The following is a 15,575-nucleotide window of genomic DNA, read 5'->3' on the forward strand; positions in this document are numbered from 1 at the left end:
CATCATGAAAGCACAGGACAAATGAAACCTATGAAATATCTACGAAAAAGCTGCTACCACCGCATTGAATACTTTGTAGCAAACTCTCTGACCGCATTAATGAGGAAGTGATACATGAACAGTAATTTTCAGTTTTACAACTACTCCCAAAAATTTTAGGAAGGTGCTAATGGGACAAGGATCAACATTAGTAATCTAATCTACACGTGGAAGATAGAGATGAAAGAGGAAGGTAGTATAAAATAGAAAGAAGACCTTGAGGGAAGGAGATCGAAAGATTGGGAGAAAAACACTATAAAAATAAGAATTGGACTTATAACCAAATTCAAAAGAGATATATACAAGAACTAGTCTTCTCGGATTGTGTCGAGGACGATTTTCTTTAGATAAAACCAGTCTATCTTTATTTTGTTGTCATCTGGATCCACTGTAATTGCTACCCAATTTATTAGAGCCTAATTTTTTAATCCACTCTCTACAAATTCATTGTATTGGGCTATTTGGGCCTAGATCCTGTTACCATTTAGGTTTAGGACTCAAATTATGTCCTTACAATTGGCGCCGTCTGTGGGAAATTCTTGTGCTGTAGTGAGTTTAACGTTCAATTATGGTAGGTTTAGGTCCGAACCGAGAGGAATCCATGGGGTCCCAACATCAAGATCATTTCCTTAATCTTGAGTAGAGAAGGGACCGAGAAGTTAATGTTCATACCACCCATACCAGTAGGAGCCAGTCTCAAAGTGGGAGTCATGTCTCTCATGAGGAAAACACTAGAACCATGCAACTGGAGATTGATCATTTGAAAAGAAAGTCGCATTGTGAACAACGAAGGCAAACTCCTTCCAATTCTAGGTTTTTTTTTTTTCCCTAATGATGATGGGGATGGTAGTTATAGACCCAGGTCAAGGACTCCTCCCAGTGAATCTTTCTCGTGTAATGAGGATTACCATCGTGAGTGTAGGAATAAAAGCTCATCTTGCAAAGGCCTGGAAAACAACGCTATGAGTAGGGTGTTAAACCAAATTTTCGGGTCACTTTTCACATGCAGAATTGGAGGAGGAAAACTTCCTCGGCGGTTTACTCAACCAACGTTCATCATATACAATGGTCGAACAAACCCTATAGAGCATGTAAGTCACTTCAACTAGAGAATGATTGTCCACTCCAGGAAGGAGGCCTTTATGTGCAAGGTGTTCCCATGTAGTCTAGGACCTGTGGCAATGAGATGGTTTGATAGACTGGGAGCAAGTTCTATAGATTTCTTTAAGGAACTCACCCGGGCATTTGGATCTCGCTTTATTACATGCAGTAGGGTTTCTCGGCCCTTAGATTCCCTGTTGTCTATAACCATGCGAGAAGGGGAGACCCTGAAAACGTACTCAGACAGATACTGGAAGATGTTCAATGAGATAAATGGTGACTTTGATGACGTGTCCATAAGAACTTTCAAGGTCGACTTACCTGCTGAGCATAGTTTGAGAAAGTCTTTGACTGAGAAACCTACTAATAGTGTACGTCAACATAATTAAGAAAATAATAACAATCAATCAATCAATGGAAAAAAAAAAAAAAAAAACTATGAACAATCAATCAAGTTAACATTACAAAATAATAACAATGTTATAATTTTTTTTAATCATTGTTTACAACATAATTAAGAATAAATTATTTAATTGAACTTCCCTTAACTTAATAGGATTGATAAGGCTTTTTTTTTGGTGTGTGGAAGAGATCTATTCTAAAATAAAAATGTGTTAAATTAGATGTTAGTGCCTTAGGGCTCGTTTGGTAATGTTGTTCTAATAACGTTGTTTGTATTTTTTAGAAATGCATATGGGTAAAAAAGTGTGTGAAAATACGTATAATGCTGTTTAAACACTAAAAACTGTTGTTTAAAAAATAATAACAAATGGGCCCTTAAAGTTTCAAATACAAATCATTATTTTTTTTAATAATTATGTTATATTTTGTAATATTTGTCGATCAATAAAAAATTTAAAATTTTTAAAAAAGAAAAAAAAAAAAAAAAGAGTGAACACCTGGTAGCCATACCTATGGCCTTGTGCCATTTAAACTAAAAACACTAAAAGTAATAAAAAAATAATAATAATGTTAAGTGATCATTTGGTAACAGTTTATTTAGTTGAAACTGAAATTTTTTTGCTGAAAGTACTATAGAAAAAGTTAAGAGATAACTGAAATAATATAGTGAGACCAATGAATAGTATCAAAAAGTGTAATGAGACCCATAAATAGTAGTAAAAATAAACTTATAGAAACTAAATAGTAAAAAATTTGTTGTTTTAAACAAATGCAAAAACGTACACTAAGACTTATAGAAAGTTGTATGTTGTTATTCACTTCATAATAAAAATTGTGCGAACCTCTTTTACTTCGTATCCACTCATTTGCATTTCTCAAAAACTAAAAGTTAAAACGTATGCTCTCTTTCTTTTTCTGGGAAATTGGGCATTTGTCTTTATTGACGAATTATGCAGTAAAATATTCATATTTGAAGTCTATTCAATAAAATGCTCATGTTTTTAAAACTTGATTTTAATAAAGTTGAGATCCGTATAAAATTTGATATCCTCAAAATTAAATTATATTTTTAAGTGGAACTCAACTAATGTTGAGTTCCACTTAAATTTACAAAAAAATTTAAATAACAAAATATGCATAGAATTTAATGTTGCTAATGTAACTCAATTTTGTTAAAATTAAATTTAAAAAATAAGAAAATTTTACTAAATAATTTTAAAATAAAAGCATTTTACTACATAGTTGGTAAATTAAAGGCAAATATCCTCTTTTTTTTTTTTTTTTCCTTTTTTTCTCACAAGTTTTCTATAGTATGTTTTAATTTATAAAAAAGAAAAAAGAAAAGAAACGACGTCGTTTTTTAGTGCGTACCCTTTGATTTGTGAAACTTAAAAGTTAAAACAAAACCTGCTTTTTAAACAGAAACACACAAAGAAAACTGAGAGACAGAGCAAGACCCAGAGACAGAGTGAGAGTTCTTGAGAAGAAGAAGAAGAAGCAGCAGCTGCAGCTATGAATGCTCCCGATCGATACGAACGCTTCGTCGTCCCCGAAGGCACCAAAAAGTAATTTCATTTCACACACTTTCTCTCTCTAAAAAAAACCCTCTCTCTCTCTCTCTCTCTAACCCTCACTTCTTTTTTGTTCAAAAATCACAGGGTCTCGTACGAGAGGGACACGAAGATAATCAACGCGGCGTCGTTTACAATCGAGAGAGAAGACCACACCGTCGGCAACATTCTTCGCATGTATGCAAATTTTAATTAAACTTGATTTTTTAACTTAATCAAATCCCTAATCTCACTTTGCATTTGTGTGTATGTGTTTTTTTTTTTTTTGTGATTATCAGGCAATTGCACAGGGACCCCAATGTTCTCTTCGCTGGCTACAAGCTTCCTCACCCACTTCAGTACAAAATCATTGTTAGGGTTAGTATTTTTTTTTTAGTTTATTAATGGGGTTTATAGTTTATGCATTTCAGGCCTTATTTTTGGGTGCGTTTGTATAAACTGTTGGAAAATGGTGTTTTGAGTTTAGTTTAAAACTAGTTGCTAACCTGTGCCATACACGGGCTAGTTGTGAAAATATATATATTTATTGACAATTGATTGTTAATAAATATGAATAAATAAAAATTGAAATTGGACTATTTGCAGCTTACCTAATTTAGTTAGAATTTATTTACAGAAATTAAATCCTAATTTGTTCAAATTTATTTAGAGTTGGATTGCTTTATTTTGAATTCTAAATAGTTATAATTAACATTTTGATACCATAGAAAACAGTTATAGGACACAAGTTATGTTACATAAGATTTGGAGAGATCTAACGGTAATGGATCGAATAATGAGCAGCTAGAGAAGCTACTTCTAACACATTACACAGGATAGTTTTTTGGTGCAAAAATGGTGCGAAAAGTTATACCTTGTTAAGTTAGAAAATGCAGGTCTGTCATCATAGGTTGTTCCTACCATCTTGGTTAACTTCTTCCATTGCGAACCTATTCAATCCTTTTTGCAATAACTGACAAACAAAATTTGTCTAAAACTAAGGTGTTTAGCCTTTTATTGTAGCCTCCACGATTGCATCCTGAACTGCTGCTGGGTAAGATTAGATCTCCCTGCAAGTCCTTTGCTTCATATGCATAGCCACTCCGTTTGAATTTCCTTTTCCTGCAACTAGTCACTTTGATAATGAGTTGCCAATCCCTATTGGAGACATGTTTATGAGTTGGTCTGCATACAAGAGATTGGGCAGTGAGCGAGAATTATCGGATTTGGGGTCTCCCCATCGTGAACCACTTGATTTCTATGGTTCCATAGGGACCATAGAATGGTAAAAAGAGATCGGAGATATAGGTCCTTTTCTTGATTGACTATATGTAACTTAAAATAATAAGCTTTTAAAATTTAGATTAGAATGACAATGTAGAAAATTAGCTTTTCAAATGGTTATCTGTGGGAAGTCCTAAGGGATGCAAATTAAATCACAATTAGCAACTTGCCCTGGTTTAGGCTTAGTTCCTTTGGCCTTTTAAATTTTTTATAAGTAATTACATGATACATATTATACATGTATAAAAATAGTTATTAAATAAAGAAAGAAGGGAATATTTTCCATGCTACTGAACATCTAATCATCATCATCAGGTCAATAAGCCATATGGTTGAATAAGGAACTAAGCCTAAATTTTGGCTTTTTAAATTTAGGGGTTTTTGGTGTTTATGTGTTTCTTTGTGGACGTATGTATTGGTGTGCTTTGGTTAAAGTGTAATTGTACTTTAAAAAATAAGGTTTTAAAAATTGTACCTTGGATTCTCCAAATTTAATGTTGTGACATTGGAAACTGTTACTATACACAAGGAAGTTACATTGACCAATAAGCCATATGGTTGGATTTGATGGGCGAATCTCAGATACAATGCCTAAGGATTTGAACCTAAGTTTTGCTTTTTAAAATTTTGAGGTTTTTGGTGTTTTAAGTGTTTCTGTGTGTATGTATGAAGAGGTGTTCTTGTTTTTGAATTTCTGTACGTGTCCTTAGGCTTACAATCCTATATAGTTTATGGGGTAACTAACTCTAACCATTCATGAGTGGTTTTTATTTTTTATTTTTTGATAGGTTTTACAATATGTTTTTTCTTCTTTGAAGAAAAAAATACCCACAAATTTTAGAATGTGCAAATGGGTCAGTGACAGAAAATGAGTTGCAAAAACCAAAACCCCAAAAAGGGCAAATGGTTTTTAGTTTTAGAAATGTTTCATCAATCTATAACAAAAATGATCCTCACGCAAGAGCTTGAATTCCTACATGTATGTGTGCAATGATGTTTTTTTTTTTTATAAGGGTGTTTTTTTTGGGGGGGGGGGGGGGGGGGGTTCCATTTTATTAATTCCTTATCTGTATGAATATGAGGTTTGGGGGAGGGGTGGGGAGTAGCATAATGATAGTTGTATATGGCTGATTCATTGATTTATGCAATTATAGTGTTGTTAATGTGCTGGAGATATGAATTTAGGGTTTGTCCATTTGTGGGTGTATGACATAGGTGGCTGACTTTGATTGATTTGTTGAGGATGCTTGGCAAACCCCAAAAAAATTTGAGATTAAGGCTACTTTGTTGTTGTTGTGGGTGTTTTACATTGCTGTGTGTGCACACACATTATACGTTGTCAATTCATCTGAACAACATCTTGATGGATAAGAATTCCTTTTTTTTTTTTTTTTTTTTTTTCATGAATTGATCTCTTTTGTAGTTCATAGGTTGGAGTGTTTTATATGAACCTTCCTTTCGAATGTTCTATAGAGATTCTAGTCTTAATGATTTTGGTGTATTTCTATAGATACACACCACTAGCCAGTCATCACCAATGCAGGCATATAACCAGGCTATCAATGATCTGGACAAGGAGCTTGACCATTTGAAGAATGGTTTCGAGGTACAACATCTCTCATTACCCTGCTTTTAGTAAGAATGTAATACTTAATGTCATTTGGAAATATTAATTGCTCTTTGCCCATGTCTTCATGATCAAGCATCTCTCATGGATACAGTTAAGAAACTAGTATCATATTTGTAAGCATTTTCTGAGATGGTGTAGAATCATTTCATTTTTTCAGAACATCCTATGCCTAATCAGGTTTCTATTGAGAGTTTCAACTTGTGATGGATGAAAACTAAGATGCTTTCTATGGGATCAAGGAAAGATACTTCCTTGGAATGAAAATTGAGGATGCACCAACATTTAAGATTTTTTACCCCTGTTAAAGGTAGAAACAAGCAATTTGCTGCTTTACTGGAAATTGCTTCAATTTGTCTAGTCCATGAGATAGTGGATCATTTCTTTATTAATTTTGGCCTTCTTTGGAGGACATAAGTTTGAATGGAAAAATACTAACCGACTGACCATAAAATAGTGAGAGTTTATGAATGTTTCATTGGTTGTAGTTCACTAATTTGAGATATTAAGATCTGTCCTCACTTCCTATTCTGGCAAGATTTTAATACTAATATAATTTCAAATCCCTGCTTGCAGACTGAGATGGCAAAGCATTCAAGGGAGTTCTAATATGCATTCAATGCATACCAGGAAGCAGTGTGTTCTGCTGTTTTTGTTGGTGATATTTTCTTGTAAATGGTTTTTGAAGGGAATGGGCTGATTTTATGAAACTTCTGCTTTGAATCTGATGGTTGTAATGGATTAATGAACTTTATGTGGTGATGAAGAATATTAAATATGTCCATTGGAGGATTTGACCATAGCCTTCACCAATAGCATTTCAATGTTTTCTAATATCTAGCAAGGTGCATGGAACTAACTGGACCATCATTGACTTAGTTTTATCTTGGGTAAAATATCATTTTCGTCCCTAAACTTTCATAAAAGTTCCTTTTTCGTTCCTAAACTTTATAAAATGTTCTATTTTACATCCTTATGTTTATTTCTGTTAATTTATGTCCTATGTGGAGTAACAGAGTGTTAGCATGCATGGTATCTGACTAGGATAAAATTATTTTATTTAAAAATTTTGGACACGTGGCACAAAGTTACTGGAGCATGCGAAAACAATAATAATATGTCCAAAGTACCCCTTCACTTGGGGCAGAACCTAACCTTATTAGTTATTCCACAGCCACGAAAACGCATGCCCAAACCCCACAGCTGCCGCCTTAACTGGTGAGCCCAATCGGCAAACCCAACTGTGAAATGATTTCACTGAAATCCCACCCCAAATCGGCAACCAAAAACCCCAAACAATCAGGCGGTTTAACTCTCCCTGGTGCAAAGCATGTTCAATGTAAGTGGAAGATGGTGTATTCATGTTGTTTGGGGTTGTCAATCTATCAAAAAGAAGACTAGGAAAAAACTGAAATCAGTTCAAATCTAAGTAGTCGCTGCCTTCTCCAATTCTTTTGACTTACCACGTAAGTCTTTGAACTGTGCAAATAGGACAACGAAGATTTTATTATGCTTTGTTGGTGCCTGTGGACCAGCAGCAACAAGATTCAACAATATCAACCCCAAACCAACCTACAATGAACTAGACTAATGGCATCTCAGTTACTGAGCAACTCAGTTTTCCAAAAAGAAAAAAAAAAATCATGCAGAGTCAGACAAGTTTCCTAAAGCTTCACGCAAACCTTCCACAATGACAAAAAGATTCAGATCAGCCCAAAAATTAATGTCACCAGTATGGGGTCGCGATTTCACAGCGGAGGTCGCCGCCTTGGAGTAGCTGATTGGATTCGCCAGTTGAGGCTGCCGTTATGGGGGTTTGGGTGTTGGGTTCAGTGGGGGTAATTTCATCAGATTTCTATTTCCATGTGGGCCAATAACTTTGTGCCACATGTTCAAAATGTTTTAAATAAAATAGTTTTGTCCAAGCCAAGTGCCATGTCAACATTTTGTTAAGCCATGTAGGATATAAACTAACGGATATAGATGAAAGGACATAGATGAAAGGACGCAAAGTAAAATGCTTTGTAAAGTTTAAGGATGAAAAATGAACTTTTGAAAGTTTAGGGATGAATAAAAAACTTTTATGAAAATTTAGGGACGAAAATGATATTTTACCCTTTTATCTTTTATCTAAAAAAAAAAAATTGATTAGAGTCTTATCTCTCTCTCTTTTTTTTTTTTTTTTTTTTTTTTTTTTAGAAACAAACACACACACAAGGAAGAGGGAAAGTAATTCTAATACAAAGGCACATAATTTTCATAGATGGCACTGTAGTCCAATCTAAAAAAGAGTTTAACACTAATAGTGAGAATAAGTTCGTTTTGAAAGTCAAGATTTATGTGTGTGTTTGGACGTAGTCTTTTGCAGATTGCTTATTTACTGAAAGTCATTGAAGTGTGGTTGTACTTGCTAAAAATGGCTTTAAAAACTGTACATGACCAATTAAGATAAGAAGCTAAAAGGAAACGTCGTTGGCAAATAACGGCTCTTCGAGTTATTTTAGCTGTCATGATTCTAAAAATAAAAAATAAAAGAAATAAGAAGTAGAAGTTATTTTAGCTAACATGTGGTGTTGGTAAATTGTAATTGGTGGCATCTAGATTATTAAAAATCTTAACTAAGAACATGAAAGTTTCTGAAAAATTATGTGTGACATGCTCTTAAGATGTTTGAACCTTCAGATGAGCCAAAATTATCTACCAATTCATAGAATAGAAAAAGGGACACAAGGCTAGGCTGCTTCAGTTTCTAGTTGGGAGTTTGTATGGATTGCTAAATATAGTTATTTCTCAAATGATAAATATGGATATGAATTCTTTTGGGCCAAACAACTAATTTAGTCAAAATTGATTTTTTTTTGCTGAAAGTATTGTAGATAAAAATAAAAACTAGTGAAATAGTATAATGAGACCTATGAATTTTTTTGTTGAAAGTATTGTAGATAAAAGTAAAAACTAATTGAAATGGTATAATGAGACCTATGAATAGTACTAAAAAGTATAATGAGATTTATGAATAGTACCAAAAATAAGCTGAATAGTAACAAAAATAAGGTAAATAATAAAATAAGATGACTTTAAACTTACTTCCCAAACACAGCCAAAATTTGTTTTTTTTCCCCCTCATTCAACTTTTATTAGGAAGGATTTTTAATTGAAGACATTGGTTGAAAAATGAAAAAAATTATGTCATAAAATGTCCTTCTAACTAAGGAATTAACCTGCAATGGGAAGGCATGGCAGTACACCCTAAACAGAACATAAATGAATGAATGACTAGGCTGCGTAATTTTTACAGATATTCATACAGTTGCTTTCCATTCAGTTTTTCTTTTTCTTAAAAAAAAAAAAAAAATCAGCTCGTTTAATCTCTATCTTCTAATCTTGGCCAATCCCACTGTCAATTCTCATATGGGTTGTTGTAATTTCTATAAACTATAACTCTACAGCTGATCTGGTTTTTTTTTTTTTTGGTTACAATTAGTTTCTAAGTTCTATTTCTATCACACTAAGGTTTGACATTTACATGATAGAGAAGTCATCATCAAGTCCATCTAGTTCTCCTCTTACATTATTTGTTTGGATGATCAAAACCGAGGTCTTCACCGAGAAATCAGACCCCGAAAGAACATCACCAATCGGACCCAATTCCGGGCACTGCTGCCAGTCATTCATTCCTTCTGTCAACACTGAATTTACCCTCCCTCCTCTTCCTACAATGATGAGTGCATACTGCCCTTCCAATGACCTCAAAGTAGAATAAGTCTCCGCTGAATTTGCTAGATGCTTCTCCATGTAAGCAACTTGCCCCCCTGCTACACATCTTTCATAAAACTCAGCAAAGCACTCATCATCCAGCTTCATCTCCTCTTCCTGCTCGGCAACATTGACCCTATGACTGCCGGCTCTTCTTGTCGTGTTCTCTGAACTGTTCTCCACTAAGAATCTTATTACCGTGAGTTTCACCCCAGGATGGCATGCTACACGACCGGCATAAGCTAGTGCTTCTCTATCATCTTTGCCACTAATAAAGATCACTGCCACATTGAGTGATGTATGTGATCTTGATATTTTCTCTACCAGTCCAAGACCTCTGTCCACCAGAATTCCCACTGAGCATGGGGCGTTCCTGAGTACCTGTTGAAAACCAGAACTATCATCAAGCTACAATTTGGAAGAAGCATGGAAAGAGCTATGTTTGTCACAGAGAGACAGAGCAAATACTGTCTTTGTGAAGCGTTTGGATCAACTCATGATTTCAAATAATCATACTAGCTCCTTGAGTGAAAATGAAAATTTGTACTAACTAATGACAAGTAACCCATGCTTCTATATTTTATAACCAATATTTTATTTTGCTTGATTTGTAAACAAATTATGATATCTTTTCAGGGTCTAAAAGATAGCATCAATGAAATATCTTTTCATTTTATTTATCCGAGGATTTTATTTTGTTTTATTTTTTTTTTGAGAAACCATTTTGTTTTATTTTAATAATGAGGAATACTTATTAATAGCACTGTAGTAAGGCATTTAATGTAGGAATTTAACATCTTTATATAACCTAAAAATTATATCTATAAGTACAGATCTAAAATAATGTACTTCCAACTCCCTGATTTAGAGCATTTCCAGCAGATTAGCCAATTTTTTGTACTATTTAGATAATAAACAGTGATATTTAGCTTTTACCTACATATTTTTTCAAATACACTTTCCAACAAATTCTTTATCATTTTCTTTATTCCATTTAAATATTAGTTTTTTATTCATTATTTATTCTTTTTTTAACAACTACACATCTTTCAATATTTTTTTATTCAATACCTGATTATTATAATAGAAAAAAAACATTTGAAGTATAAATAGTAAAAACTACTGTGTACTCTATTTGTAGAGAAGTACTGTAATAAATCTAATCTAAAAAATGTAGATAGTATGAACAGTGGTGTTTTTGTTCCAAAAAATAGATATAAAACATCTATTGGAGATGCTCTTAGTTTTTGGTAATACAAACCCATCCTAGAGATGAACTTGGGTCTAATTAGGAGCTTTTTTTAGCTACTTAAGTTTTGCGTTAAGTTCCTGATTTTACCTTGCGGTTCACATATCTGAATCCTGGATGGCCTGCATCCAATGTTCCATCGGCACGCTGTCTCTTGTGAAATGGCAATATGATGAGTGCCGTCATCAAGTCCTCTGCCAAGAGGCAGATATCCTGGGACATACCACTGAATGTTGAGAGTGCAAGAAGTCGTCTGAGTTTGACACCATCACTATTACGGTCTATATAGGCTTGAGCTGCAGCAGTGACTTGTTCTCTCATTTCTGTCACTGACTGGTCGGTCACAGTCACTGTGTCCTCTTCGTCGCCTCTCACGAGTGTGGCTGCTATGTTATCCGTGAGTTCAATCATGTCAGTAAGATATATCGCGATTCCAGGGTCAGCTGTGCCTCGAGAAATTTCTGTGAAGTTGATGGCAGTTGGAGCATCTTGAGGTCCATGAACACCTAACAAGATTCGGACCTCCTTTGAAGGGTCAAGTGATTGAAGTGCTATTCTATGGGTTGGTGCTCGTTTCCTTGCAAGTTTGATGATATATGCAACAACTGATGGGGCGTGCACAACAGTAAAAAAGATTGCAATTACCATCACAGTGCTGGTTGAAGTAGAAATGGTACCAGCCTGCATTGATTATAAGAGTACAAAGCAGAAAGATTATATAGGCATGAAAATCATAGCTATTGACACTTATTAAGTTGTATCTGATATCATTGTTTGCAGTCTTTCATTTGAAACTTAATTAATTACTTGTGAAGCATTTACCCTGTTCCATGGAATCGATACATCCAATTCACTCTGGCTTGCATTAATTTCAAATGAGTTAATTTAGTTTTTGTTGACTGTTTAATGCTTTTATTTTTTTTATAAAAAATTATGCAGAATTACTTTTATGGGAGATTTATGATTACTTTTTCAGGTTATACTTTTTTTCCCTAAGCTGCATGGAATTTTGTTTGTGCCTGTAATAGTTTGTCGAATGTAACTAGTGTGTACAAATGCTACAATAAACAAATATGGCTGTTGCTTTTTAGGCCCTCAGAAGCATGCCTTGTACTAAAATTGGAAACATTTTCTACATGACAAGAGACATGACAGTTATCTTTCAAGTTTCAGAGTAAAATGAAGAACAGGATAGAATTTTTTTTTTTTGTTCAAACAAAAATTTGAAAATAAAGGAATAAAATAGAAACTTACTGTTTTAGCAGCAATAGCCAAGTAAATTTGATAATGGCCCTTTGTAGAGAGAAGCAACCCAAGTGCAAATGATTCAGGCCAACGAAATCCCAACAGCACCCCAGAAAGTACTGTTCCAGCTACCTTCCCAACTGTTGCTATCAGAAAGAGTACAAATAACCTTGCCCAGGTTCCTATTTGGCCAGGTTCAAACTGGTGGAAATCAGCTTCGAACCCCATCCAAATGAAAAAAATGGGATAGAAAATGGTGCTTAACAAGTAGTTGATTTTGCTAATTACCCACTTTGATACCCTCCCCTCACTTGGCAAGAAAATGCCCGCCATAAACGCGCTTAGAATGGGGCTAAAACCATATACAGTTGAGCAGCTGCTAACCAAGGCCATAAAGGCAACTGCAAGCACTAAATGTGAGCCTTTCATTGGTTTGCCTTCTGGGTTCTCATTGTTAACCCAGTTCATAATAATGGGTGAAACTTTGGCAGTGATCACAGTTTGTATAACTAGTGCAATAGTCATCTCCACGGAATCTTGAAGTCTACTCTTACCTGAAGGTTTTTCTCTTATTGGATATGCAATATAGCCAATGGAAATGAAAAGGGTGGATATAAAATCAGAGTGCATTCCTGCAGCAATCACAAGCTGCCCTATGTCTGACTTGCCTATTTTGTGACTAGTAATTAGACGGGTCAGGACCGGAGAGGCTGTGCTAGAGAGGGCAGTAGAGAGGGTGAGGGTGAAGTTCATCTTAAATTCCTGAGTATAGTTCAGAAATGGGGTTATAGCTCCGGCTAGGATGAATGTGGAGAGCATTCCTGCATAGGCTACTGTAGCATCCTTGGTTGGTAACTTCAAGAGTACATATGGATCCATTTCAATGCCCAACACAAACATGTAACAGATCATGCCAAAATCAATGATGAAACGCAAAGTTTGAGCTGCTGATATGTCAAAAAAACCATGTACGATTCTTAAGTTGCCAATGAGTAGCCCTATCTGCATGTAATAAGAAAAAGCTGAGGAATTTAATCACAATAAAAGAGAGTCGTGGCATAGATAAGCACTACTACAACCAGAAAAAAGCATCTCTTAGCAAAGTTCTAATTTAAAGTGACTAGTGAGCAGTGATGACTGATATATCCAATGCTTGTTAGATATACAAGTTATGGTAGGCTTTGTTTCCTACTCGACTATGCTCTTTACTGTACAAATTTGGTTTCATGCCAAAACTCCCATCAATAATAAGGTTTGTTCAGTTTCCTTTTGTGTTGTGGAAAACATAATGAAGCTATACATCTGATATATAGAATAAAGAAAAAAGAAAAAGAGAATGAATTGTGACCGAGTAATAATTATCTTATTTATCCGATATATACAGTACAATTGTGCATCCTTTCTCTTACAATGTGTAAGTTCTAATGTTGCATAGAATTCACACATTTGAGAGAGATGATGCATGTATGCACAAGGAATAATTAAGATTATCAAATAGGCTTTTGGGTATTGAGGTTAATTTTTTCTATTTAATTAAATTTTGGACAATAGGAGAAAGCGATTCTTTAATGCTACATTTTAACAACTTTTTTGAAATCTAAAGTGCTAAAGGACCAACTGTGTTAGGCTTGGGGTTTTTGTTTTTCTAGTTAGTTTACGGTCTGGAGGCTTGAATTTTGATAATTACTTTGTTTCAATTGATAATATATTAACCTAATATTTTGAGGGGATAAGAGAGAAGCAGTAGCTAACACTAACAGCTTAATTATTACATAATCTTTTGTCTGTAAGATGGCCCTTTGCTCTCTATAGTGATATTAGTATTCAATCACCTAGGACCACAATCATGCTATACAAGGATCTCTATATGACTATGTGTTTTCATTCCCCATAATCAATATCAAAGTCACATGCAAGCATAATTTATCTATAAATCTCACTAAACAAGAAACATGCACAGTAATTTTTTAGTGTCATTCATATTGTCGGGGTTGAGAGATTTGAATCTAAGTTCTATCCTATAGAGAGAACGAGACAATATTATTAAGTTATAGAACTCTTGATAAAAATAGAGAGAGAGACTTACAAAGGTATCGGAGGTGATACGAGGTTGTGAGAAAGGCCTTAAAAGGTAATGTGTGACATTGCATAGAACCACCATCAAGAAGAAGCCGAATACATGTTTTGCAACTCTTGTAAAAAGTGCTGATAGCTTACCCGAACATGGGTCATCTGGATTAGCATCTGACATTTTTTTCTTTCTTTCTTCTTAAAATTCACTTTCTTGATTTTCTAAAAAAAAAAATTCACTTTCTTGATCAATAAATGATCTTTGTCTCCATAATTTTAATGTTTTTTTTTTTTAATTAATTTTATATATGTTATAGTTTTAGTTTCAGTTTTACCCAGCAAATCAGTAATGTCACAGCTTCTCTGTCTCGGATTTTCGCCGGTGGGTATTAGTGGCTGTGAATGAATGCTTAGTTTGCGGAGAGAAAACAAAGGAGTAGTTTTAGGACAGATAGACATGTTAAGTGGTTTAGCTAGATGATTTGTAAAGTGAAAAAAAAAATTAATTAAAAGGACAAATCACCATAATAATAATAATAATTATTATTTTTTATTTAGGTAACTACTAAAAAAAAAAAAAATGCAACACAATGGCCTTGGACAAAATTATTATGTACACCGGTATACTACACTTCCTTCTGCATGTTCATGTAAGTGTAGGTCTCATCTATGGATTTTCTACGTAAGGTCCACTTTTATATGAGTTTACGAGAAATAAGTGTAAATGTGTAGTTTATTTTTTTGGTTTAAAAATGTGTAGTTTATTGTGCATATAGAATATTATCTTATGATGTGAAATAACTTTTTGTATCTAGTGTATTGCGTCATTTTCTTACATAAGATGAGTCCTATCTATGGGATTCACTTATGTGAGGCACTTAAATTGAGAGAGAGAGAGAGAGTACTATATAATTTCTTTTTTTTGAAAAGAGTGTACTACATAATTTAAATAGATACTTACCTTATATTTTATCCAACATCATTTTATCCCATTTTCTTAATTAATATATTTTCTAATAGGATGCACTAAAATATATAGTATGCATTCATTTTCATTATTATCATTATTATTTTGGTTAAAAGCGTTATATGATATAAATAAATGAATAATAATAATCTCAAAAGAATATTATAACAAATTAACAAATAAATCCTATAGATACAAAACGAATTAATTAATAACTAAACATAAAATTATGGAATTTCTAAGCAACTAGAATGTAAAAAATTAGCAACCTTTAGCTAGACTTAT

At 33.8% G+C, this 15,575-nt stretch overlaps 2 protein-coding genes across 2 annotated transcripts; one reads left to right on the forward strand and one right to left on the reverse strand.

Moving 5' to 3' along the window:
• The first annotated feature begins 2,965 nt into the window (after positions 1 to 2,965).
• Positions 2,966 to 6,831, forward strand: LOC115984169 (DNA-directed RNA polymerases II, IV and V subunit 11). Its single transcript, XM_031107095.1, has 5 exons — positions 2,966 to 3,107; positions 3,201 to 3,290; positions 3,392 to 3,470; positions 5,887 to 5,982; positions 6,580 to 6,831. The coding sequence occupies exons 1-5, from the start codon at positions 3,055 to 3,057 to the stop codon at positions 6,610 to 6,612; spliced, it is 351 nt and encodes a 116-aa protein (XP_030962955.1). The 5' UTR covers positions 2,966 to 3,054; the 3' UTR covers positions 6,613 to 6,831.
• Positions 6,832 to 9,525: 2,694 nt separating this feature from the next.
• LOC115984170 (cation/H(+) antiporter 28-like) lies at positions 9,526 to 14,504 on the reverse strand. Its single transcript, XM_031107096.1, has 4 exons — positions 14,340 to 14,504; positions 12,263 to 13,255; positions 11,099 to 11,689; positions 9,526 to 10,140 (listed from the first exon to the last, which is right to left on the reverse strand). The coding sequence occupies exons 1-4, from the start codon at positions 14,502 to 14,504 to the stop codon at positions 9,526 to 9,528; spliced, it is 2,364 nt and encodes a 787-aa protein (XP_030962956.1).
• Positions 14,505 to 15,575: the final 1,071 nt, after the last annotated feature.

This window comes from Quercus lobata, chromosome 4, assembly GCF_001633185.2.
Source record: "Quercus lobata isolate SW786 chromosome 4, ValleyOak3.0 Primary Assembly, whole genome shotgun sequence".
NCBI classification, from domain to species: domain Eukaryota; kingdom Viridiplantae; phylum Streptophyta; class Magnoliopsida; order Fagales; family Fagaceae; genus Quercus; species Quercus lobata.

Excerpts from the sequence above, each read along its gene's own strand:
- LOC115984169 (XM_031107095.1), top strand. The coding sequence starts at position 3,055 with ATGAATGCTCCCGATCGATACGAACGCTTCGTCGTCCCCGAAGGCACC. Across the intron at positions 3,471-5,886 it reads AGTACAAAATCATTGTTAGG|ATACACACCACTAGCCAGTC; the intron begins GTTAGTATTTTT and ends GTATTTCTATAG. Across the intron at positions 5,983-6,579 it reads ATTTGAAGAATGGTTTCGAG|ACTGAGATGGCAAAGCATTC; the intron begins GTACAACATCTC and ends CCCTGCTTGCAG.
- LOC115984170 (XM_031107096.1), bottom strand. The coding sequence starts at position 14,504 with ATGTCAGATGCTAATCCAGATGACCCATGTTCGGGTAAGCTATCAGCA. Across the intron at positions 13,256-14,339 it reads GTATCACCTCCGATACCTTT|ATAGGGCTACTCATTGGCAA; the intron begins GTAAGTCTCTCT and ends TATTACATGCAG. Across the intron at positions 10,141-11,098 it reads TCAGATATGTGAACCGCAAG|GTACTCAGGAACGCCCCATG; the intron begins GTAAAATCAGGA and ends GGTTTTCAACAG.